Here is a 27,499-nt window from a genome sequence, read left to right on the forward strand (position 1 = left end):
CATAACCGATCCAGAAAATCATGTTACAGTATTCTCTTAAAGAAGCACTATTTATACTGCAAATAATTCACTGTACCATATACAATTTCATTCCTGAACCAACAAGTGCATTTTTTTAGTAGTAATATTGGTGTGTAGGCAGCCATCTCAGGTAATTTTTCCTGGTCATGTGTTTTCAGAAAGAGTCAGCACTTCACGATGGAACTGCTTTCAGTCAGGCTATTGTTTCTCTGTCTCAATGTAACTGAAGGCGTCACAGTCTGACTTGTTTTTTTCTATTGAGTGCTGTTTTTATATCTACCAGGGAGCTGTTGTCTTGTGTAAGGATCCTTCCAGCGCAGGCGCGCTCATCGGGGAACCGATGCGCGTCGGCGCGCGGCGTTGGACGCCGGCGACGGTCGCCGACGCAAGGGCGTCAGAGACGGACGCCAATGACGGACGCACTGACGTCAGCTGTGCGACGCCAGCGTGAGGACGCCAGTTTGGCACCAAATAAGCTCTATTTAATCCTAACCTGTACTGTGACTCTTTGCCTGGTTATTAGGTTGTTTGACTGAAACCCTAGCATTGTATTCTACTGATCTTCTTTGTTTGACCTCAGCTTGTTCCCGGATTGTCTTATTGCCGCCTGCCCTGATCTTCTTGCCTGACTACGTTTACGATTCTTCGCTGCCTGCCCCGACCTCGGCCTGCCTGACTTCGCTTCTGCCTGAACCCTCTGTACTTCGCTTTGGTTAGTCTCATTGGCTACTCGTCACTTCACTTCTCCCTGTTCCACTCCAGGTGGGTTAGTGTTGTGCGAGGCGCTTGTGGGTTCGTGTTCTACAAGTTCCTGCTCCTTCTTCGTTGGATCAGACGGTAAGCCTGACAGTATAACCAGGCCATGGATCCAACCGAAGGGGCTTCTCCATTTGCTGTCCTGACGCAACAGCTGTCGTCTTTGACCCAAGCCGTTCAGGAGCTGCCGAGCGGTTACGCTCAGCTACAGGAACACATCAGAGCACATCCCCCGGCTGCAAACCCTTCCTCTGCTGCAGCATCCTCTTCCTCTGCTCCAGCTGAAGTACAAGTGATCACTTCCGAGATTTCGGAGCCGAAAGTCACCTTCCCCGAAAAGTTTGCTGGGGACCGGAAGTTATTTCGCAACTTTAGAAGTAGCTGCAAGTTGCTATTTTCGCTTAAACCCCACACCTATCCGAATGAACAGACACGAGTGGGGGTTGTCATTTCCTTCCTGACTGGCGAGCCCCAGACTTGGGCCTTCCGTCTGTTGGATCGGCAAAGTCCTGTTTTGGCCACAGTGGACTCTTTTTTTGACGCCATGGCAGTGGTCTATGATGACCCACACAGAACCTCCACTGCCGAAGCCGCCCTGCATGCCTTGAGGCAAGGTAACCGTCCTGTCGAGGACTACACTCTGGAGTTTCGCCAGTGGGCTGAGGATACGGAATGGAATCCTGCAGCTCTGAAGAACCGCTATCGTCTGGGCCTTTCTGCTGAATTGAAAAATGAGTTGGCCCGTACAGGCATTCCTGACACCTTGGAGGAGCTTATCCATATATCCATTCAGTTGGATCAAAGACTGAGAGAACGTAGGGAGGAGGAAAAGGCTGAAAAAGCTGGTCTTGTGTCTCCTACTTGGCTCTTACCTTCTGCTCCACCTCCTATCCGTATGCCTCCTATGATGACATCTACGGTTCCTACAGCCACTATCAGTACTGCCCCAGAGCCGATGCAGATTGGAGCCATTAAGTCTGCATTAACCCCTGAAGAGCGCCTCAGACGCCGCAGGCTTAATCTTTGCCTGTACTGTGGTCAAGCGGGTCATCTTCTTCGGAATTGTCCGACCCGTCCCTCGGGTAAGGAGGCTTGTGAAAGAGACTTTAACGGTTGCAACTTTTCTGTGTCCTTACTCACAATTTCTCTATCCTTGCAGTGGGGAGACAAGGTGGTGGAACTTCAAGCAATACTTGATTCCGGGGCAAGTGGGTGCTTCTTGGACCGTGAAGTTGCTCTTCAGTTCCAAATTCCTCTCCAATCCAAGAAGAACCCTATAGCACTTCGTGTGGCGGATGGTTCTCTAATTACCTCGGGTCCTGTGGTTCAAGAGACTGCTGCACTTTTTGTTGTGATTAATAAAATTCATGCTGAAGTAATGAATTTTGATGTGGTGACGTCTCCATTATTCCCTATCATTTTAGGGTTACCCTGGCTACAGAGACATAACCCTTCTATCAATTGGGCCACTGGTGGTGTAACATTTTCTTCTAAATTTTGCCTTTCTAAATGTACATTAGAGAATTCGTCTTCTTCAATTAAAGTATGTTCCCTTTCCTCTTCTTCTGAAATTCATGATCTTCTCCCTCTGGCGTATTGGGAATTCGCTGATGTCTTCAACAAGAGAGGGGCCGATAGGCTACCTCCCCATCGTATTTATGATTGTCCCATTAATCTTCTTCCAGGAGCTCAAATCCCCTTTGGACGTATTTATCCTTTAACTGAGCCTGAACTCTTGGAATTGCGCACTTATTTGGATGAAAATCTAGCCAAGGGATTTATCCGACAATCTTCTTCTCCTGCCGGAGCTGGGATCTTCTTCGTTGAAAAGAAAGATCATTCTTTGAGACCGTGTATCGATTATAGACACTTAAATAAGATCACGGTCAAGAATCGTTACCCTCTTTCTCTCATTCCGGAGCTGTTCCAACGATTTAAGGAGGCCAAGATTTTCTCTAAGCTTGATCTTCGAGGGGCATACAACTTAGTTAGAATTCGGGAAGGGGATGAATGGAAGACGGCATTCCGTACCCGTTATGGTCACTTTGAATATCTTGTCATGCCGTTTGGACTTTGTAATGCCCCCGCAACGTTTCAGCATTTCGTCAATGATGTTTTTCGAGACTTTCTTGATATTTTCGTCATCATTTATCTGGACGATATTCTAATTTTTTCTAGTTCTTTGGAAGAGCATAGAATACATGTGAAGAAAGTTCTTGCCCGCCTTCGTACTCACCAGCTCTATGCCAAGGTCGAGAAATGCGTTTTTGAACAGACATCTGTGGACTTTTTGGGGTTCTTTATCTCTCCTTTAGGAATTCAAATGGATTCCAAGAAGATCTCTGCAATTATTGATTGGCCTATTCCCTCTTCTAAGAAAGCTGTTCAACGCTTCATTGGATTCGCAAATTTCTATAGAAAATTCATAAAGAATTTTTCTCGAATTATTTTACCAATAACTGAACTCACACGTTGTAATTAAAAATTCTCTTGGTCACCACAGGCTCAGATGGCTTTTGAGAGATTGAAAAAACTCTTCACGTCGGCTCCAATTCTTCGTCATCCAGACTTGGCTCTTCCATTTACGTTAGAGGTCGACGCTTTGGAAAGTGCTGTGGGCGCTGTTTTATCACAGAGGTCTGGGATCCAAGAAGAACTCCATCCAGTCGCTTTTTTTTCACGTAAATTGGCCAAGTGCGAATGTAACTATGACGTGGCGGATCGTGAATTACTCGCTATTAAATTGGCATTAGAAGAGTGGAGGTGTCAGACTTACCGAACCAGGCGGAACCACGGATGAGGAGAAGCTGAAGCTGGCGTGGTACGAAGGCAACCCTTACGGCTCCCCCACTAATACACCCTTGGCTGGGGACTAGGGAGACCAATGGGGGTGTAGTATGGGAGCCTGTGGTTAGTGAAGTGTAGAGTCTTGTGCCGGGAAGTACCGTGAGCGAAGATTCAGGATACAACGGTACGTTGAAAATGGCACAGCGGTTTGGGTGTAATGCCACAGGAGTTGGTATTTCCCAGTAGTGACGTGAAGACAGAAGTGGGTAGCCAGCAAGTAAACAGGTTCAATCCGGTCAATTAAACACGACTTAGTTATAAGCAGGCAGAGGTACAGACGCAACAGTCAATCAAGGGTTAACCACAGACCGTAATCAGAGGCAGGCAGAGGTTCGGCAACAGGAAATCAGTTCAGCAAGGCACCAGGGTTCAAGCAGAGGCGAGGTCAAACGAGAAGCAGAAGTCGGCAACAAGGAGTCAGAAGATCCAGCGAGGTACCAAGGGTTGTCACAGAAGAAGAGTCGAAAGCAGTAGCAAGGGTCAAAACCAGTATTTCAAGTTGAATAATTCAAAGGCTTCTTACAACAGCTTAGAGCGATGTCCGAGCACTGAGAGGAATTTGGAACGGACAGAAATACCAACGCCGGCGTCAGACGCTGCGCACGTTTGGCGCGCTTGCGTCGGCGTCATTACGTCGCGACGGACGCGCGCCCGCGTCGACGCGCGTCCTCCATGATGACGCTGGAACGCACGGACGTGCGCAAACGGTAAGGGCCTGACAGGAAGTATCTCCTCGAAGGGTCCAAACATCCAATTCTCATTTTCACTGATCATAGGAATTTGGAGTACCTGCGTTCCGCCAAGAGATTAAGACCTAGACAAGCAAGGTGGGCCCTTTTCTTCATGCGATTTAATTTTCACCTTACTTACCGGCCCGGGTCAAAGAATGTCAAGGCAGATGCTCTATCCCGCATGTTCTCCTCTGAGGATGAGATTCTCTCTTCTCCTGAGACAATTCTAAACTCAAATAACTTTCTTTTGTTACAATCTGTTCTTGTAGATCAAATTAAGGATGCGTCTAAAACTGTTTGTGAACCTTCTCTAGTGCCCAAAGAAGGGTTTCTTCTTCATGAAGGGAAAATCTTTGTTCCTGAACAGATGCATTTGGAGGTTCTCAAGAACATTCATGATTCTAAGCTGGCGGGTCATCCAGGTATAAAGAAAACTATTATTTCTGCAAAAAGACAGTTTTGGTGGCCTGGGATGACTAAAGACTGTTCGAAATTTGTCTCTTCCTGTGAAGTCTGTACCAGGTCCAAGGATTCTCATGTTCGACCTATTGGCCTCCTGCAACCCCTTCCAGTTCCTTCTCGTCCTTGGGGCTCAGTGTCAATGGACTTTATTTCTGACTTACCACTCTCCTCTGATTGCTCCGCTATTGTTGTTTTCATTGACCGCCTGACCAAGATGGCTCATTTTAAATCTCTGCCTGGACTTCCTTCTGCCTCTGAGACGGCTGATTGTTTCATCAAGGAAGTAGTAAGACTTCATGGCCTTCCCGATGAGGTAGTATCCGATCGTGGTCCACAGTTTATGTCTCAATTCTGGAAAGCTTTATGTGGTGCTCTTAAGATTTCTGTGTCGCTTTCATCGGCTTTTCATCCTCAAACCAATGGCCAGACGGAGCGAACTAATCAGACTCTTGAGCAGTATTTGAGATGTTACTCATCGTATCTCCAGGATGATTGGGTTAATCTCCTTCCTCTAGCGGAATTTGCCTATAATAATGCCCAACATTCTTCTATCAATCAGTCCCCCTTCTTTGCAAATTACGGTCTACATCCTGTAACCTTCCCTTCTTCCATTGTTTCTGATATTATGCATATCCTGCAGTCAAGGATCGGTTAACCTTTTTGGCTGATAATTTTCTGAAGCTCCAGAAGAACATGAGGAGAGCGCAACAGAATTTCAAGATTTATGCAGACAAGAAACGAAGAAGTGATCCAGAGTTTAAGGTGGGGGACCGCGTTTGGTTATCTACTGTTAATCTCAAGTTGTCCTGCCCCAGTAAGAAGTTGGGTCAACGTTTCCTGGGTCCTTTTCTTATTACTCGGCAGATTAATCCTGTGGCTTTCCAACTTAAGCTCCCGGCTACCTGGCGTATTCATCAAGTTTTTCATGCTGCTCTACTAAAACCAGCCTCCACATTTCATTTTCCTGGCCGTACAGCTCCTCCTCCACTTCCTGTTGTAGTGGACGGTCAAGAAGAATTCGAGGTTGAGAAGATCCTGGATTCCCGTGTTAGGGGCAAGCATCTACAATATTTGGTCAGTTGGAAAGGCTTTGGTCCGGAAGAGAATTCTTGGGAACCTGTTTCGAACATCCATGCTGCTGAGCTATTGAAGAATTTTCACAAGAGCTACCCTGATAAACCTTCTGCCAGTTGCGTCCTGAGGCCGCTCCTTGACGGGGGGCAATGTAAGGATCCGCTTCCGCGTTCCTTCCAGCGCAGGTGCAGGCGCGCTCATCGGGGAACCGATGCGCGTCGGTGCGCGGCGTCGGTGCGCGGCGTCGGTGCGCGGCGTTGGACGCCGGTGCGAAGGCAACGGTCGCTGACGCAAGGGCTTCAGCGACGGACGCCAATGACGGACGCACTGACGTCAGCTGTGCGACGCCAGCGTGAGGACGCCAGTTTGGCGCCAAATAAGCTCTATTTAATCCTAACCTGTACTGATTGCCGCCTGCCCCGATCTTCTTGCCTGACTACGTTTACGATTCTTCGCTGCCTGCCCCGACCTCGGCCTGCCTGACTTCGCTTCTGCCTGAACCCTCTGTACTTCGCTTTGGTTAGTCTCATTGGCTACTCGTCACTTCACTTCTCCCTGTTCCACTCCAGGTGGGTTAGTGTTGTGCGAGGCACTTGTGGGTTCGTGTTCTACAAGTTCCTGCTCCTTCTTCGTTGGATCAGACAGTAAGCCTGACAGTCTTGTGTCTCATGGAGCTGTTATCTGGTTACCTTCCCATTGTTCTTTTGTTAGGCTGCTGAGGGGGGGGGGAGGGGGTGACATCACTCCAACTTGCAGGAAAATGTGAATGACATTCATCAGAGCACAAGTCACATGACTGATGGCATTTAGTAAATTGGCAATATGTCTAGCTCCATGCAAGGCATCAAAATTAATTATTAAAAAAAAAACAGGTTTTTTAAACTGATTTCAGTGCAGAAGTCTGCTGGAGCTGCACTATTAACTGATATGTTTTGAAAAAAACATGTTTTCCCCATAACAGTATCCCTTTAATAATAGAGCCAGATAAGAGTTAGCCAATAATATAGTGATTTGACTGTCTGCACAGTTTTATGCTCAAGAGAAATTGAACAGTGAGCAATATATTTGTATCATACCCAGAAGCTTTGCTCTATATAAGTGGCAGCTCTCACTATAGCAGAAATCTTAATTTTGGTTATGTCTAGTGGTATTATTCCACATTTCTTTGCAGGATATTGCACAGACTCCTATCCTTGGAACATTGATCAAAATACAGTCTGCTGATGTTTCCCCTATCTTTACAACACTCCCATTTATCCTTCAGCAACTCATCATTGCAGCGGAATATTCAGGAATTTAATGACAGGATAATAGTCCTGAGCCTTTTACAAGCTTCGTCAAATGAATGTTCTTTTCAAAACAATATGTGCAGTTCAACACTTGTTCACTTGTGCACATGGTTCTGATGTTCATAACTTTAAAGTAGCACACTGTCAATAAATGCCTGTATTTTAAATAGCATAGATGAGCTGGTGTTCCAAAACAGAGACAGAAGCAGTCTGGAATGTGATATTCAAAATTACAATAGTAGCTTAAGTTGGCACTGATCAATTCAGGTAAGAAGCTGCTAGAAAAATATTGGACATTAGGGATGAGCAATTTTTTTTCTCCTTGCGTGGATTAAAGCAATATTCAGTATTCAAAGAATTCCATAAGAGATTGCTATTATGCTCTGCCATTCGTCAGTGAAGACTTGAGATCAGCACTGTGTCATTATATCCACCACTAAGGGACAGATTTATTAAGGGTCGAAAAGTAAATAAGAATTCAAATTTTCAAATAAAAATTTAGTTTCAAAATTCACACATTCAAATTTTCGAATGTAAATTTGAATATGAGATTTATCATACCTGGAACATTGAAACAGTTCTAATTTGAATATTCTGCACCTAAAACCTGCCCAGTTCCTTTACAAGGCAATTGCAGAGGTCTGTTGTACCATATGAATATATTATTTGCCTTCCTGACACACAAACTTTTTTCGGAGGGAAAACTGAATTCAAATTTGATTAAAATTTTCAGGTCTGGACTATTCGATCGAATATTAGTTCACATTTTTCTTAAATAACCTCCCATTCGAGTTGTGAGTTAACAAAATTCACATAAATTCAAAATTTGACCTTTGATAAATCTCCCTACAGAGAGGTTTTCCTCCAATCTGCTACCAGCATTTCCTATCTCGATTATAGGAAATCCAAGCAGGCTCTAACCTAGGGAGAGAGGGAGGGTGGGTTGGATTATTTCTATCTGTTTAAAAGATAAGGAAGTGAACTGCTTTTTCGCCTGACATCAAATCACAAACCAGTGTAATTGGCTGCTGGTCATTCGGATCTCTTGTCATGCAGTCCCTGCATTTATAGTTCCAGGGCTTTGGTGAATACAGTATTTTCACAAATCCACATTACAATTTCATGATGCATTTTGTTTCCATAAAACACCAGAAAAAAAGCCTATTCATTTTAATGCAGTTGGTGTTAAAAAAAAAACAAATCGTGAAAAAGTGTCCATTGATTGGCCCATTACTATTGCACACATATTTATTTGAATTTTCCCAGACAAGCCAGTTGCTAATGCAATTTAATTGCATTAAAAGACCTCTGAGGTTCAACCCTTCATATTATCACTGTCATACCTCAATCCCCCAATTACCATTGCTCTCAAAACTGTATATATCTTTATAATAGTATCTAAATAATATATCTATATAATATCCCCAAATCTTAGGTTTCATTTTAATACCTCTATTCTCGGTAGTGACATTTTCTTTTGAGGCTTCAATTTTAGCTTGTTTGTTATGCAGACAAAAGCTCAACATGTAGCAGATTTGTTAGTCAAAATAACTTTAAAAAAATATATACATACTGTCTGTTCTCCTATGGACTGTCTAATATTGACCAAGTTAATACACGAATCATCAATCTTTTACCAAATTTTTAATCTACCAAAATAGGATTGAAATGAATTTCAATTTCACCATTATGTAGTTTAGCTGATAAAAGTTGAACGTGTATCCAGTGTATGTTTGCATTGATTGTCTTAGCTGTACATGTGTTTTTTCTGTCCGAAATCTTTCAGCAATTGAAAACAATATGAAAGTTTATTATTTTAATGAAAACATAAGGACTAAAAAATCAAACCAGTATAGAATGGCAGTGCAAAACTGTTGACTGAGATATAGAAAAATACATTAGAAGGGAAAAAGTTATACTCTCATATTTTAAAATATGTTAAAAATTATATTTTGAAATACTCCAAACATTGCTATAAAATTATAAAAAAAACAATATTAGTTTAAAATTTCATGGCACTGCACACTGTTCTTTTATACACAATATCCTTTGCCCCTAAATTTGAAGCATTGACTTTTACTGGCTTGCTTCAGGCCTCAGTTAGTGTAAACTAATGCTGTAATTTTAAGGGTTGGTCTGGTACTTTTATAAATAGTGCTATTAGATATATGTAATGAATTAATGCAATGACTGCATGGCAATGCAGGCACTGATAAACATTTAAGTATAACAATGTTGCTTAAGTAGTAATTTATTTTACACTACATGTTCTACTTTTTCCATGCATAATATTATGCACACTTTATAAGTATGCCTCATATTGTATTATTTAAAATAAATTTAACAATTTACAATTGTCATTAAAATTGCAGTTCTGAGGCATTTGACTTTATTTTAATAATGGATTTACATTGTCAGAGGTCTTAGGCTGCAGGAAGAAAAGAGAGAGATTTGTTGCTGAGGACTGGGCATATATGGTTAGAGGAAGGGTTTGCAATATGACTTATATGCTAATCATGTAAATTAGATGGTTCATTTTTGTGTGCTTTACAGTAATTTGTTGTGTAAATATTTTGGATCAGAACAGGTCCGGACTGAGAACTAAAATAGGCCCTGGCATTTCAGGTACACAGAGGCCCAATTAGCCGACATAGAGGCCCAAACAGCCCCCACCAGCCCACTAAATACTGACTTTCTATGGGACCTTATAGCAGCCCCTCTGGCATTTGCCAGAACTCACAGATTGCCAGTCCGGGCCTGGATCAGAAGAAATTTGTGGAAGAGAGAATACTTGGAATGTGTGTGCACAAGTGGGCAGGATTCCAAGAGGATAGTTAGCTCTGTGACAAAGTAAGTTGATTTCAGCTCAAACTGATTCTTTCACTATTTAGATTATATAACCATGGAGATCATTTTTCTACAAATGTGTATAGAATATAATCTCATGCTGTTGTAATTTATCACAGATGTAACATTATCAGAATATTTTAGCTGTAGAGAAAATATTCCTTTATGTTATTTTTTTAGTTTTATTTCCAAGTGCATTTATATTTCTATAAAGCCAGTAGTGTATGTGTATGGGGGGGCTCTTACCTATACATGCAAACCTCCTAGCCGAAACACATCAGCAAGAAAATAAGAAAAGCAAAGTGTTGTCTGTCATCATATTGTACACTGTGAAGTGTGCAATTGCAATTTCCTGCTTTTTGTGAGCAAAGTTATTAATTCAAGACATTGTGGTTAAGATTGAAAACCTTATTTTTAGTGCAAGGTAGTTGCTTATTGTTCCCTCTTACAGAATTATTCTGTAAACATCACATAAATATCTAGTTCAAAGAGAAAAATATATAATTTAGCTTTGCTTATTCAGCACATTACAGTAACTGTAATGTACTGAACACTGTGAAAATTGGCGCTTATTGTTACTGGATTTTTAGTATAAATGTATGGCAGCTCTGAATTATAAAAGAACACTGCCCAAATTTGTCCTGCTTTCTAATGGATCCAAACACATATAAAATAATGGTGTGTGTGAGATTATCATAATTATCATAGCTATAAAGAATGTGTCACAATTCAAAATGTGACACGAGCTGTATTTAGTCTCACAATTGATGGCAACATTACAAACAGCCAATTCAAGAGAATAATAACATTTGCACATATTTCATATTCCTATATAAAGGTGAATCAGATTTAGCCAAGGTTCATATATTTTCCCCATTTAAATTTTTCAGGTCTAAACAATTTTATCAATCTTGCTTATTTATGAATGCTTTCCCCGACTTCCCTGACTTTCACCAAAAATGTAGGGTTACAGAACTAAGGCAACGATCTTAACAGACATTTTGTATAAATCGCATTATAGAACTAATTAAGTGTATTATTAATATTCACTGCAATGTTAGGTTAAGCATGGGAGTTAAATGTAATCTCTGAACTATTGTCCACTACGCTGAATACAATAGAACTGATTTCTGCCCATAAAAAAATTAATTTGAGCTGTAGTGCAGTATGCAACTTAATAGGACTCATTTGAACCCACAGATGCAGTGGGTAAAATGTGCTTTTCACGTCAGTGAGTTGCATCCTAATCACTTTAGTTAAAGGTACTTGCATCCAAATGCACGCTGTGCACTTCTGTATGGTTGTGCTCAACACTAAAATTGAGCAGTGCTGCTCTTTCTGACCCATGATACTGTGCAAACCCTGGTTCCCACAGCACCCTGCATCAATAAATTTAGCACAATATCTGCTAAAGACATGGGAGGAGACATAATATGCATGCTGAACACTGGAACTGACTGCATCCGATTTACAGCAAAGAGGACATTCAGTTGTGTCCCTTTTAATGAATCAGGTGCAGTTAAGGCACACTCAGTGAGCAAGCAATTATGTCTGATTTAACTAGGGATGCACCGAATCCAGGATTCGGTTCGGGATTCGGTAAGGATACAGCCTTTTTTAGCAGGATTCGGCCAAATCCTTCTGCACGGCCAAACCGAATCTGAATCCTAATTTGCATATGCAAATTAGGGTCTGGGAGGGAAATTGCTTGACTTTTTGTCACAAAACAAGGAAGTAAAAAAGTTTTTCCCTTCCCACCGCTAATTTGCATATGTAAATTAGGATTCGGTGCAGTATTTGGCCAAATCTTTCGCAAAGGTTTCAGGGGTTCAGCCGAATCCAAAATAGTGGATTCGGTGCATCCCAAGATTTAACGTCTGCATGTCATGCACAGTGACATATGAATTCTGGGAAAAACTGTTACATTGTGGTGAAAAAAATGGCATTTGCATCCAAAAATGCACTTTGCTCGTTGCATCAGGGCAAGTGAATGCACCTCTCTCTACATAGTATAACAAACCTTATGAAGTTTATGGGAGAACCATGAAAGTCAAACATTTTCTACTGATTTCTACCTTAACATGATCGTAACAATGTCCCTTGTGTAATAGGTCTTAGTGGCAAGATTCTAGCAATCTTCATATGAATTTACTTTAGTAACCAGCACCACAATAATACCAAGGGTCAGACAGAAAAAAGAGGTCAAACTTATTTTTTAGTCTTTTTAACACCTGAATACCATAGTTTGTATTTATTAAGCTCTAGAGGATGGCTTAAAAGAAAGAAAACACATAACAGACTCACAATGTCCTGAAGAACAGATATACACGTGAAACAATGGCGAGAATGAAGAGAGACAGAGCAGTTCCAATGTAGTACTACATTGTACTGCAACACACTATATAAAATGCATATTAAACAAAGAGACATGTATGCAGTGAAGTGAACATAGCAAGAAAAACTGAGGCAGCACAATGACGGAGTATGGCACACTGATGCACAGGCCTCAAAAATCTTAACCATGTAATGTATGAAAAGGTATTTAGAAGGACATAGGTCTGCAAATCACCACTAAAACATTCTAGAGTAATTTTATGTTGTTTACACAGTCATAGCAATGGGCTAGAAAAAGCTGATTGCTAATTGGTTTGCAGGATACATTTTCCTAGCTACCTAGTTATTGTGTATCCTTTGTTCTCCCCTTACCTCACCTGCACAAACACTCCTTTGTGGTACATTGCATTGTGTGCCACCTACACCACAATAAATACACAAATGGTCCGGTAGGAATTCATAAAGCTTTACATTATGATATAAATCAAACACACCTAATATGCGGAAAATAGGTACTTGAGCAATATTCCGTAGTGATGGACGAATTTGTCCCATTTCGCTGCAAAAAACGGATGAAAAATTAGCAAAATGTGAATTTTGACGCCGGCATCAATTCCAATGCTGGCGACATTTGATGTGCATTAAAGTCAATGGGCGTCCGTTTAATTGTTGCCGGCGACTAAATTGTTGCTGACGTTGAATTTTCACAGCAATTTTGTGAATTTATTCGTCAGCTGCTAAATTCGGAAATTTTCTGCGAATTCACGCCTGGCGAATAAATTCGCCCATCACTAATATTCAGTAAAAACATTCCAGGATGTCTTGCACCAAAACTAATTTATGCTGTGTTTGATTTGTTACAGTTTCATCAACAAAGTGTGATCCATCTCACTAAGACACAATCATGTTCTTAAGTAGTATTAATTATCATGCTGTAGACAAAATGGGCCTAGAGCTACTTGGGCATTGTTTAGATTCAGCACTGCATGGTGTCCTACAAAGATGCATATTTCTGCAGTAAAAATACAATGTCAGTATGACCAAAAAGGTTGATGCCTTTTTCCAGAAAGGTTCTGTAGCAGCAGTGTCACTCACTGTCATGCTTTGAAGAAGAAAACAAAAACCTATAACATTTGCTTTTAGCTTTTTTACTGTAAATACATTTTCTGAAATCTGATGCTTTTAATTGTGCTTACAGTTCTGTAAAAAATGCAATTCTAAAGCTTGTTTGTACTGACAGCAAAAAAAGAATATAATATGGTTGATGTTTGTGATTGAAAAGGTTACATATTTATGTGGGGAAATTTTCGATTTGATGCAGATAGGCATGGAAGGAGCAATATAGACACGGTAATAAAGACAGAATCAACAAGTAAGTCGAGGGAAATGTTTTCTTTTCGTATCATGAACGATTGAATAAATTAAACCAGTGTCAGTAGCATATCATTTTTGAATAAATATCTCACGGTCACAGGTTTCTAGTCATTAAACCAACTGATGGCATTGCTATGTAGTATTCACAGTAAACAAGAATGATTATAAAATAGCTTACTAATTTCCGTTGCAATGATAGTGAGATTATGCCATTTGGATATTTCACGGTCCAAAGGTTTTGCAGTATAAATTGATCCATTTCCTGAGTATATATGAAAAATTCTATCAAGGTCAGTGTGGCGATCAAGGGAGAACCTAAGATGAAAACAGAGTTAAAAAGTATTATGCATTTATAAATAATACATTTCCAGATTTATTATAAAATTCACAGTCAAGTGTAAATGACACTTTAGTTCAAACTACTGTATTTATTCAGAGATATGTTGAATAGATATTTTGTTACTTGGTATATCTGTTTTATCTACTTATTAAAAGCCAATTAGAGGCATATTTATTACCATTCAACCTGACTGCTTCTGGATATCGATGAGTGCATTTTTTTTGCCAGGCATGGATTAATGGTGACTTTGCAGAACTGCGGAAAAAATCTACAGCAAAAAAATTGTCTGCCCAGACAAAAAAGTCGCCGTAAGATAAAATGGCCAATGACTTGGACAAAAGAGTCACCAAGACAAAAATGTTACTGAGACAAAAAAGTCGCCACAAGAAATGACTATAATGCGTTTGGAGTGAGGAAAAAATTGTTGCGCATAAAAAAAATTGCAGCCCATTGACTGCAATGTGTTTTGCAAATATTTCACAGATTTTTTTCCAGTTTTGTAGGACAGATAAATATAAACAAATATGCCCATTTATGTGGAGAAGGTGAATAGGAAGGTGAGCAAGTGAGGTTTATTTAATGAAGTGATATATATTCATTATCATCTTTTAAAAAGAATCCAATGGGAAACCAATAAATTGGTGCTTGTTACAGGGCCTGGGGGGGCTGAAGCATTTGCGTTTTTCATACTGTATGTATTGTGGCTGCCTTGCCCTCTATAGGTTATTTAGAGTGTTTCATACGGGGGGGGGAAGAACTTAAAGTCCCAGAAGTCCCAGTAGACAAAGTTATCCAGTATAGATGTTTGATCAGAATGGAGTAGTGAGGTGAAGTGATCAAGCTGTGCATGTGCTGTGAAACAAATAAAAAATAAAAGTGTACTAAAAAGTTTACATTTTCCTCAGTGCTACAGATTACTTTTTAGAAAGTAACACATTATTATCTATATGGATACTGTATATATGATTTAAAAAAAAAAATGTGATACATACGTGACATGACTAGAGATGGCATCTGGATCTCTTGCCATAACAGTCCCTATAATTGTTCCCAATTCAATATCCTCATGGACTTTAAACTTATAACTTGGTAGACTAAACACTGGAGGCTCATCCACATCTTCCACAGAAATTTTCACAGTACAGGTATCCTTAAAAGGTCCAAGATAATAGAAATGTGGATCTACATGAGTGTTCATGGCTTCGACTTTCAAAGTATACAATCTTTTGCTCTCGAAGTCCAGTTTCTGTTAGTAAAAGAATGTTGCAATATAAATATAGAATTAGATTATTGTTACTATAGTAAGAAAATATTTGAATATCAGAATACATTTGTCATAACTTCTTATATAACCATTACAATTTAAACAAAGAACAGAGTATGTCTAATCATTTTTTGCAGAAATCAGTATCAGTTTGCTGATGCATATACAGTCTCCTTATGGCCGTGAACAAGCAATTGCAGAATTTATATTTAAAACTTATTCCTGTTCTCTTTTATTTACAGAAGGGAACTCTTTTTGTGGATCAACAAGGAACACACAAGCCACAAACTAACTGAAAATCATTTCAGATCCATTTTAATTGTTAGAAGTGGGTTAATACGATTTAATTCCTTAGATTATTGCAAATGCATCTCTTTACATCTGAGCTTGGGTTGCACCACTGCTTTTAATTGTGCCTTTACTCAAAGAACAGCTATTGATTTGCCTTTACTGCGGTTGTCACCCAAGTTCCCTGTACTCCCTGTCTATCTAATTTCCTAGAAATGTATTTATTAAAAAAAAAAATTAGAAACAACTTTTTTGAGGAATTTTTTTATCTTGTTTTTCATCTTACAGTCTCTGTCATTTGACGGTGAAATTCATGTTGGCGTGCTTGTTGTCTCAGTGTGTCATCTGGAGTTAATTTTGAAAAGAGAATAGACCTTATCATAACGTCTTATATTTAAGTGCATGCCTGAACAAAAAGTGGCTCTTTCACACTCCCCACCTCAATTTAACATTCTACTACCATTGGAAATAAGAAACTTTACTGTCTGAGACTGTTCAATTGAGTGTGATAGGGTTTGTGTTGGCTGTTTAAAACACAAAAGAAGACCTCTCAGCATTGTTCTAAAATCAGCAATTTCATGAAACCATGATATTTATGAAACTGTGTAAAAAAGTGACAGAAAACAATTAACATTATATTGCGTTACAGCCACATAAAAATGACAATACACCATTAGTGATGGACGAATTTGGGGCGTTTCGCCGATAACGGCGAAAAATTTGCAAAATGGCGCCGGCGTCCATTTTTTTTGATGCCGGCATCCGTTTTTTGGTGCCGGTGCAAATTTGCTGACAAAAAATGTGCCCGCATCCAAAAAAAACGGATGCAGGCCTCCATTTTTTAAAAAAAATTTCGCAGTGGTTTCTCGAATCGCGGGAATTCACCACAAATTTGCGCCTGGAGTATAAATTCGCCCATCAATATACACCTTTATAACCAGGTAATTTGCTTTAAACCACGTTTTACTTTATTACAATAAAACACCTCATGCAGTTTTATAATTAGAGCTTTGTGTTTATTCCTTTTGCACAGACAGAAAGCAATCTTTTATGCAAATGAATATTAACATACTATTAACTCAATATTAAGGGGCAGATTTACTAAGGTTCGAATGGTGAATTCAAATTAGAATTCTTGATTTTTTTTTATCAAAACTCACAAATACGAATTTAAAAGCACCAACTCGAATTTTAATTAAAATGTGAGATTTATCACAACTCGACCCTGGAAACAGTTCTAATTCGCTAAAACCTGCTGAGTTCATGAAGAAGTTAATGGCAGAAGCCCTTGAACTATAGTAGACGTTAATAGTAGTGATGAGCCATATTTTTGCCAAGTTTTGCTTTGAAAATTACCCCCACAGACTCCAATGAGAGAAAAAAATGTTGCTTGTCAAAAGTTGAGGGTTTTTTTTTTTTTTGAGAAAAACTAGATTCTGATTAGATCCAAGTTTTCAGGTCGGGACTATTCGATCAGATTTTAGACATTCAAATTTTTCAATAAATAACCTACCATTCGAACTGTGAATAAAATCAAATTTATTAGATTTTATAAAATTTACATTACTTTAAAATTTGACCTTTGATAAATAGTCCCCTAAATATAGATGCTTGTCTGATGTTCATAATATTATAGATGCCTTCAAGTACCTCTTAAAGGTGTACAATGAACAATTAGAATTTGCATTGCAATCACAGTCGAATAGAGCATTGCAATTTAAAGAGAAATAATGGCATTAATAGAACAGGTAGATGTTTCTAAAAGCAGATTGTATGCAATAGAAGCAAAATCCAGAAAAGGTCTATTAGAATGTCAGAAGATGTATGTATACCGTACATGTAAAAATGCTTTCTTTATTCTTTTGTTATATGGAGATGTTTGAAGATTTTTGTTTTTATAGAAACAGTGCTTTTGTTCCCACCCTTTGCCCCTACTGTCTGTGATATTGTAGTGGATTTTTGTAATTGGCACAGACCTCTTACCCTCTTTTCTGTTGCCAGTGGAAATTAACTTTTGAAAAAGCGTAGATATACCTAAAATATCATTTTCCAGAGATATTTCTTTTCTAAGATGTATTGCATTTTCTTCGAGTTTTATCTCCATGACAATTTCCTAATGCAAATTTATATGCTATTTTATACATGCTGAATTTGTGACTTTGACGGTACATATAGGGCAAACAAATGAAAACATAAAGCACTCATTCAGAAATACAAAGCATGTGTAAATTTTTTTTCTCATATTGTATATCTATAATATTAGCGTGAAACATTTGATTTCTACCTGTAATTGATTTGATATCAGTATCAATACAGATATAAACATCACTATACCACAATCTGCATGATTCACAAGATGTGGACAATAACTAATGAAGCGTAATATAAATTTAATAACATGACAAACACACCCATTTTTAAAGAATAACGCTATAAAATGTATTTTGAGAATACACATTTTGAATGCTTCTTACTCATGAACTAATCAAGTGCAGGTATGAGACCTGTTATCCAGAATGCTCAGGGCCTGGGGCTTTCTGGATAAGGGGTCTTTTGGTAGTTTGCATCTCTGACCATAACAAAGTCTGCTAAAAATTTATTTAAATAATAAATAAACCAAATGGAATTGTTTTGCCCAGAGCCGGGCCAACCCAGCCAGGCGCCCTAGGCAACCTGGCTGGGTACGGCGCCGGCTGAGTGCACATGCGCAAAACTTTGTGCGCAATTCCAAAAATATATGCGTGCGTCGGGGAGAGATGGGACCGGACAATGGGGTAGGCATCAGAGCAGGTAAGTGCCTGGCGCCCCCCCCCAGCTTTGCGCCCTAGGCACGTGCCTACTCTGCCTATCCCTAGTTCCGGCCCTGGTTTTGCCTTCAATAAGGATTAATTTATTATTATTATATAAATCTATTATTACAGGGAAAAAGGAAATTATTTTTGTAAATGTGAATTATTTTATTAAAATGGAGTCTATGAGAGATGGCCTTCCTGTAAATCGAAGCTTTGTTAATAACGGGTTTCTGGATAACGGATCCCATATCTTTATTTCAACAATATAATCACTCATTAACTTTACTTACAGCAGTTACTAATGTACCTTCTATTGTAAATTATATTGCTATTATAAGTCACTGAGTAGTTACATGGAACAAGGCTGAAGGCCAATAATATCCTCATATCTTACAGATGGCAACTTACTTTTTTAATACACAAGTTTCAGTTATAACACAAATGAAATCACTGAATACTGATAATAGCTGATGGCATCACTAAGCACCACTTATAACTTATAAGTATATAGTTTACACGATATTCATGGCTCATGTATTATATACAAGTATATATTTACTGGACAGACTTTTACAAGTCCATTGTTTTTCCTCTTTATCATGAAAAAATTGGGGAGCCTTCTAATTTTGGATAACTGTCTAAAAGACAGTTAAAAGAAAGGTAACACTTAACGCTGTTGCTGTTTATAAAGGCAAAGTAACACTTAGCAAAAAGTAGACTAAATTGCTGCAAATTGTGTTTTGGGCTTCTTTACTAGTCCACCCCCCCCATAAAAAAGTCGATTAGCAGTTGTTATGCCTCCAGCATTGTTTCATTGTTTGTGTGGCACCACCTAGTGATTTAGTTGTTGGTTTATGTGCATTGTTAGAAAAAAGTCCTTCTTATGCTACATACCCATACCATGTGTAACACCAGGAAATGATTAGTATAGCTGCCATTTTTTACAGTGTTCACATATAGCAACACACCATCCACAGTAATCCTACCCCATCCAGCCTTGTGGTAGCATCGTTGGTAGGTAGTAATAATCTTCGACCCTGGTTTATAAATACAGACAATTATTTACCTGTTTTATACCCTTTGTGCAAGTTTATAATTTTATATGTGCAGTCACCTCATGGCATTGCTACATTAGTCATTACCCAGGCATCTGGGCCTTACTCCTACATGGAAGCAGTGCCTTTGAAACACACTGTAATGACCCCAAGCGTAGCTTCTAAAATGGCTGCCCAAACACAGTGAGCATGTGCAGACATTGATCCTCAAAAGATAGCCTAACAAAATACAAGATACAGGCCCAGATTTGTGGAAAGGCCACGAAGGCCCGGGTATAGGGCCGCAGGAATTTAAGGGGCGACATGCAGCCCAACCACATAGGTTCAGGAGATGTGATAGTTTTTTTTTAAATATCGCAGTGCTCCCAACCTGAGGATGAAAATTTGTGCATGTGCACGAATGAAGGGGATAGGGGTGATGAACAGCAGCAGGCTTTGGGGCGCCTACTATATAAATTCGGCCCTGACAAGATGGTGAGCTGGTGAAGGCCTGTTATAGGGCTGCTCATACAGTAAGTTTTGTCTAAAATACAGTTTTTTAAATATATATTTTATGTATCTTTCTATTTTAGTTCTCTCTTAATAATTTGATAGTTAAGAAATGCACTGCACTTCATTCTATAATGAAAAAAACTGTTCTGTAAGTATTTCTGTATATATTTCTTAACAAGTTATTTTATTGAGGAAATTCTTTTGACGCAATTTGTCAGGAATGACTGAGTGGCATCATTAACAACTATCTGGCAGTGCAAGGTGTGACTTTTGACACAAGTAAGTACTGCAATATTAAATGGGGGGCATCGGCTGACACTACTCATGCGCGTCCTATTATAGAAATCCTGCTAGGTGACGTCACCTCGCTTGCCATGAAGTTCAAATATTTAAAGGTGCCTGGTCCCTTTTCTTGTTGCTCAATGTAGGTTCTTGTTGTCTGGTGCGATTTTTGTTCTGATTCCCATGTCTGACCTTTGCTTGATCCTGACCTTGACCTTTGCTGCTTGTTCTGACCCTGTTGCCGTTATTGACTATGTTTTTGGATTCTGATTCAGTACCTGGCTGCTCTCTCAGTTATTGACCTTGGCCTGTCCTCTGACTATGCTCTGCTTCTTCCCCATTCCTTTGGTGTACTCTCTGGTTCCCTTGCCTGCCTAGAACCTGTGCCTTGGTTCTCTCACTTTAAGACCTGGTGGCATCTATGTAGCAGTAGCCTCCTTCAAAAGTGATGAGCCATGACCATAAACTTGACCCTTGTTCTGGGCATTGGGAGACCGTACGTGACAAGTACCTTTTAATTAATGGGATTTTTTTTCACATACTGTACCTAAATGCGGCAAAACTATCTGAACTAACTGAATCTGTGGTTTTCAATGAGCCCTAGAGTCTTGCTAAGTCAGAGTTCTAATTTGCAGTGGGCTTTATAAGCTTTTACTGCACATTTTAGGATGGAAAAATAATTTGTAGGGACTCAAGCTGACAAGTATGCTCATAAAACTCTGTATTAATTGCAAATTTTCTCCAGCAGCAACCCATAGCAATAAATCAAACACAGTGAGATAACATCTTTAGAAAAATTGTGTATTATAGTGCTTCCTCGTTATTCTGCCTTGGAACACAGACTTAACCACATAGACTGTTATAAAAAGGCTTAAAAAATTAATTTTCCTAACTTCTTTTAGAAAAAGTATGAGCACGAAGCAGCCTATAGATCCCTGATCACTGAAAATCAAAACATAAAATGCCACTCACACTGCTTCAAAGACACTGTTGAACAAAGAGGAACAAGTAGTTGTGGTACATATTCATATCTGTTGCTATCAGCATTCCAGATAAAATCATGTTAAAAAAAACATGTTAATAAAAGCCAGTTGTGCCATATAATTAGCTGTGGACTAAGTATAAGTATAATAGTGATGTTTGGGCCGGCCTGATACCAACAGGACCTGTACGTTCAGGCTGACCTCGCTGCCCCATTTGCAGGTCGTAGGCAGGTTCAGCTCTTCTGCCTGCTCTCCCCGTCTGTGACCTTACACGACCCAGGCTTCCTTTTGGGACATCATCAGTGGGGCAGCGTGGGTCTATAAAAGGAAGATGGGGGGAAGTTGGATGCAGATTGGGGACGTGCCGGTGCGGGCCAGGTGTACGTCAAGTTTTTCTCGACCTGCACATCACTATAAGAGGACACTCTGCTGAAAGGGAAACAGCTGGGAACAGTGAGCTCTTGTGGTGGAAAACACCACAATCAGAGTGATGAAGGACTAGAGGCAGATGTCATATTTGAAATGCTAATAATTTATGGAAATGAAATGATTGTTCATATTTTTTTATGAATAACTAAATGGTTATCAACAAATACTTAGTGATGTATGATGAAATATGTTAAGTGAATATGTTTTAAGAACCCTAGCAAGTCAAAAAGTAAATAAATCAGGACTGGAACAAGTTATTTTTTGTAGATGTGTGCACTGTATGCATATGCCATAGAACTGGGTGATGTAGGGGATGAGGTTGTGTGGACAATTTAGATTTTACTTTTGTATATCTAGCAGATCACATTTGTACAATATGTATCTGTTCCAAAGGAAGTGTGCATGCATGAAAGATGTAAAGCTCTTTCTGTTTGCACTTACAATTTCCAGTGAAAGACGGGTTAGATGAGATAGTGGGCAAAGAAAGGGAAAATGGGGGATGAGATTTGGCTGGGGATACTGTTAAGGATAGGAAGAACCACATGTCATATGTTCAATATACCAGTATTAAATGTATGTTGCAAATGCAAGAAGTCTGACTGGTAAAATGGGAGAGCTGGAGGTGCTGGTGCTGGAGGGAAAATATGATGTGATTAGTGTGGCCGAAACATGGCTGAATGAGTCACATGACTGGGCAGTTAATATCAGTGGCTATACTTTGTTTCGGAGGGACAGAGGCAATAGAAAAGGAGGAGGGGTATGTCTGTTTGTTAGGCAGGATTTAAAATCTTATATAAAGGAGGAGGTTATGTTAGAAAATGAAGGGGCAGAAGTCTTAAGGGTGGAGTTTTTCACCAATTGTAAAGAGTCCAGCAAATTAATTGTAGGAGTATGCTATAGCCCCCCTAATGTAAGTGAGGAGGAAGAGACAAAGCTCCTAATGCAAATAGAAAAGGCCGCTAGTTTGGGTAAAGTAATGATAATAGGGGATTTAATTACCCAGATATTGACTGTAGCAACAGTACTGCCAGATCAGTTAATGGGAACAAATTTATAAACTTATTGCATGACAATTTTCTGGCACAGGTTGTTGAGGAGCCAACAAGAAAAAATGCTATTCTGGATTTAGTGATCTCAAATGACCCAGAACTTATAGCAAATGACCAAGTCATTGAACCCCTGGGTAATAGTGACCATAATGTTATATCACTTGGGGGCCGATTCACTAAGCTCGAGTGAAGGATTCGAATGAAAAAAATTCGAATTTCGAAGTATTTTTTGGGTACTTCGACCATCGAATTGGTTAAATTCGTTCGAATTCGAACGAAATCGAACGAATCGAACGAAAAATCGTTCGACTATTCGACCATTCGATAGTCGAAGTACTTCCCCTTTAAAAAAAAACTTCGACCCCCTACTTCGGCAGGTAAAAGCTACCGAAGTCAATGTTAGCCTATGGGGAAGGTCCCCATAGGCTTGCTAACCTTTTTTTGATCGAAGGATTTTCCTTCGATCGTTGGATTAAAATCGTTCGAATCGTTCGATTCGAAGGATTTAATCGTTCGATCGAACGAAAAATCCTTCGATCGATCGATCTCAGGATTAGCGCTAAATCCTTCGACTTCGATATTCGAAGTCGAAGGATTTCAATTCGAGGGTCGAATTTCGAAGTATTTTTAACTTCGAAATTCGACCCTTAGTGAATCTGCCCCTTAATGTCTGGTACAAAAAACAAATATATACTGGGGCAATAAAAACCATGAATTTTGCAAAAGCTAATTTTAGTGCCTTGAGGGCTGCCCTACAGAGTATTGATTGGGGCATTAAGTTTTCAGATAAAAACACAGAACAGAAATGATTGTCATTTAAAATGATATTAAATCGTTACTGTTCTCAATTTAGTAAATATAGAAGCTCTAAGAATCATCCTATGTGACTTAAAGGAACAGTAACACTAAACATTTTTTTATTAAAATATCCATTTCCTCCCCACTAATAATAGATCTACCCTGCATAAAGTTTATTAATATCAATGCTTTATTAAAAAAATACTGTTTGAAAACACTGGTTCTTGTCTACTGCAAAACGGCGATATGGCGACTCACTCTGCAGATCTGCGCTCCACACCTTCCCCCTAACCCGACGTCTGCCTAAACCGGAAGCTAGGCAGGAAGACTACTTCCAACTCATAATGTTCAGCAGCACTAAGGACAGAAAACACTTTCTGTTTCCACCAATTTCCAAGCTTTCTCTATGTAGCCCATTCTTACACAGCATACAAGCCTTATTTTGCGGGAAGTGGCAGAGATCTCCTCTTTTCCCCAGCTTACCCCGTAGTGGCAGGACTGTGGAACACTGAGCACTGCCCCAGTGCTCTTTCCTATGCTAGCAGGCAGCTGATGACAAGTCTGTGGTACCTGAGGAAAAAAAGAAGTCGGCACGTTGGCCTCGCAACCGAGCCCAGAGTCTACAGCAACTGCTACCCCAGCTCAGACAAGAGCCCCTCAAAGCCCCTGGCAGCAGAGTCTAAGGCCCCGTTTAACACTTTCCAGGATCGGCAAACCTAAAGGCGTGAAGCAACAGAAGACCTAGAGTATGACACTGGGATTGCTGCCAACAATCGCCTGCTCTTTACAGTTAGTGCAGCAAAAAGACAACAGAGCCGGGAGTCGTCGCTAAACACAGAACGCCGGTCCGCAACCTTCCAATTGCCAGAATCCAGCCACACGCCTCAGAAGAAAAAAGCGGAACCGGAGCCGGCCAGAGAGAATGCAGAGACTCACAGCCGTGATCCAGCCTCCATGTGCAGTCTGCCTCTATTTTACACACCTGCCTCGTGAGTGACTTTGTTCCAGTGACTTTGTTCCAGAAAAAAGCAGAACCGGAGCCGGCCATTGTCCCACAACCTGCAACCACTGTTCGAAACACTTCAACATCCTCAGCGGCCGAACATGCTGGAACAAAGTCACTCACGAGGCAGGTGAGTAAAATAGAGGCAGACTGCACATGGAGGCTGGATCACGGCTGTGAATTTAGTGAATTTTGCTCCACAGCAGCTTGTTTATATGAACTATAGTAGAGTTTCTGAAGCAAACATATCAGATTTACCAGTGCAGGGCAACAGTACATTATACAGTATTTTCATTACTTTAAAACACTTAATTTTTTGGTGTTACTGTTCCTTTAATGGTACATTCTCTACTTGGAGTAAGGTTCTTAGTGGGGTCCCCCAGGGCTCGGTATTAGGTCCAATTTTATTTAACTTGTTCATTAATGACTTAGGGGAGGGTGTTGTAAGTAATGTATCAGTGTTTGCAGATGACACAAAACTATCCAGCCAATTAATTCCATCCAGGATGTGGCATCCTTGCAACACGATCTTGACAAACTGGCAATCTGGGCAGCTAAGTGGCAACTGAGATTCAATGTTGATAAATGTAAAAGCATGCACCTGGGATGTAAAAATATCCAAGCCACTTATACCCTTAATGGGACAGCACTAGGCAAATCCATTATGGAAAAGGATCTTGGAGTACTTGTAGATGATAAACTTGGCTCTAGCAAGCAATGCCCGTCTGCAGCATCAAGGGCAAATAAGGTCTTGAGCTGTACTAAAAGGGGCATAGGAGGAGGCACGGGAGGAGGGGGTCATTCTTCCACTGTATAGAGCACTTGTAAGGCACCATCTAGAATATGCCGTTCAGTTTTGGTCTCCATCACTCAAACAGGACATTATTCAAATGATATTTCATTTTTTTTTCATGCTTTAGGTCAGAGAGTAACTGGTTCATTAGTATCCCTTTGGGTACTGCCTAATTTGACCTCCATACCATAAGCAGTTTTATGAACTATTGCCACTGGTGCCACTGCTAAGTTCTTGTGTCCTAAAGGGTGCATAGTAAACGAATCAAGAATGGAATAAAGAATGCAGTCCAATCAAGTAGATAGGAGTATAGTAGTGTTGGGACTACATGTGTCCAAGGCACGCCCCTTTCCCTAATCTCCTCCATTTTCTCCTTCCCCATGGCACCTTGGTTTGGCCTACCTGGACTTTCCCCACCATAACTCATGTACCAAATACCCCTGCCATAAATAATTACGGGGAAAATGAACTAAAATGGGTGGTGGGAAAAACTTAAATTACTCTAAGAGTAAATGGAAAATGGGAGGGTGCCAATAAATGCCCGCTACCTAAATGCTGACACATGCATAATTGAATGGGATTTATGAAATTATGAATGGCTTATTGTCTAAAGCTTCTCTAAAACAATTACAGTATATATTAATATATTATAATCCAAATTTAATTTATTTACAGAATTATTCTGAATACAATAGCAAATAAAAACTTAAAGTCCTTGTTTAGAGGACTTTCTGTTCTAAATGTGAATCTGCCAGTAAGAGATTTGGGTATAGACAGAGATCACTGTGCTCTGGCAACAAAATAAATCAGTTGCATTCTGAATTGCAAAAGCACACTCTTTTGAAATTAAAAAATGTAATATACAATAACCCCATAAAATGCAAATTTTGTTCAGGGAATAACAGTAAACATATTAATCTACCACGATGTTTGTCAAATTGAGATAACATCAGATCCCTTATCTGAGCATTCTCATTGTGAGCAATAAGTGAACTGACAATTCACCTTACAGAATCCTATGATGGATTCTTACTGTATTAACCTGCATTTTTTCATTCAAGTAAATGTGAAGCAAGTGATCCAAGCTTTAGAGAACTATTTAGCTGTCTGAAAAACACCAAACTGATTTACATCAGCCTAAAGTAGAACATTTACAAAATTCTTATAAGTTATTATAACGCTCTTCCCTTCTATATGGGCTGTTCCCTCAGTCGTTGCATGGTTGAAACAGGGTTCCCTGCTTCTTGCATTTTGGTCTTGTACAAAGCTTGTGGGATTTCAGCATATGGTGATCATATGACTGAAAAGAGAAATCTATTTGAAATTAAGAGACCTCTTTATGTATGTATGTCCAGTGTCAAAAATAAAATTGAATGGAAAAACATGTGTCCTTACATAGGGAGTATGAAATACTTGAGAACTCTGAGAAATGATGCAGGGAATAGTGATGGGCAAATTTATTCGCCAGCGTGAATTCGCGGGATTCGCCTCCAGATTTTTCAACATTTCGCAAAATTCGTGAATTTTTCTGCGAAACGGAGCAAATTCGCCCATCACTAACAGCGAACAGATTTCACAAGCACTGGAGTAAATAGTATGTGCTGAGTGGAATAATTAAGGAAAACCAGGTGTACAAATTAGATTCATTAAATGCCCCTTAAGAAAATGTCACCTCTCCTGCATGTCCTCCCTTCTAATACAAGTGAAGCAAGTTTGAAACGTATTTTACGTAACCAATGCCCATATTAATAATGAAATTTATCCAAACTTGCCTAACTTGTAGCTGATTTTACTTTATTTTTGTTATAAATATTCTCTTTATAAAGGACTTAATGAATCTAGAAACATTTTCTAAAAGATCAAAACAACTTTACGGATTGTAGGTACCTAACAGGCATCATGTACAGTACTTGGACTGCTTTATTAATAAGCAATGTTTTCTGTAGGAGAGATTTATAGAACAGCAAGTGGGACAGCAATTTTTATATCTGATCAGTACATGGAATGCTTGCACCGAGACACTAGAATGAATAAATGTAGCTAACATTGAGAGAAAACATCCGATAATCTGTTGTGAAGATTAATAAGGACGCGTATTATCCAACAGAGAGAGTTTTTAAAAGCAAAAAAATACTGCTCAAAGGCTCAACTTAATGTAATGAAATGAGTTTATAGCAGTGGTTCAGAGCAGGTAAA

The 27,499-nt window shown here is 39.5% G+C and overlaps 1 protein-coding gene across 1 annotated transcript in view; it reads right to left on the bottom strand.

Moving 5' to 3' along the window:
* Nucleotides 1-27,499, bottom strand: part of LOC108720108 (cadherin-10) — a 220,427-nt gene that overhangs the window by 21,959 nt on the left and 170,969 nt on the right. Inside the window, exons 7-8 of the mRNA XM_041567648.1 lie at nucleotides 15,068-15,321; nucleotides 13,914-14,050 (exon numbers count right to left, since the gene is read on the bottom strand). Coding sequence (XP_041423582.1) covers nucleotides 13,914-14,050; nucleotides 15,068-15,321 — 391 coding nt within the window. The remainder of the gene's footprint in view (nucleotides 1-13,913; nucleotides 14,051-15,067; nucleotides 15,322-27,499) is intronic.

The sequence above is a fragment of the Xenopus laevis genome, chromosome 6S, assembly GCF_017654675.1.
Source record: "Xenopus laevis strain J_2021 chromosome 6S, Xenopus_laevis_v10.1, whole genome shotgun sequence".
Classification (NCBI taxonomy): Eukaryota; Metazoa; Chordata; class Amphibia; order Anura; family Pipidae; genus Xenopus; species Xenopus laevis.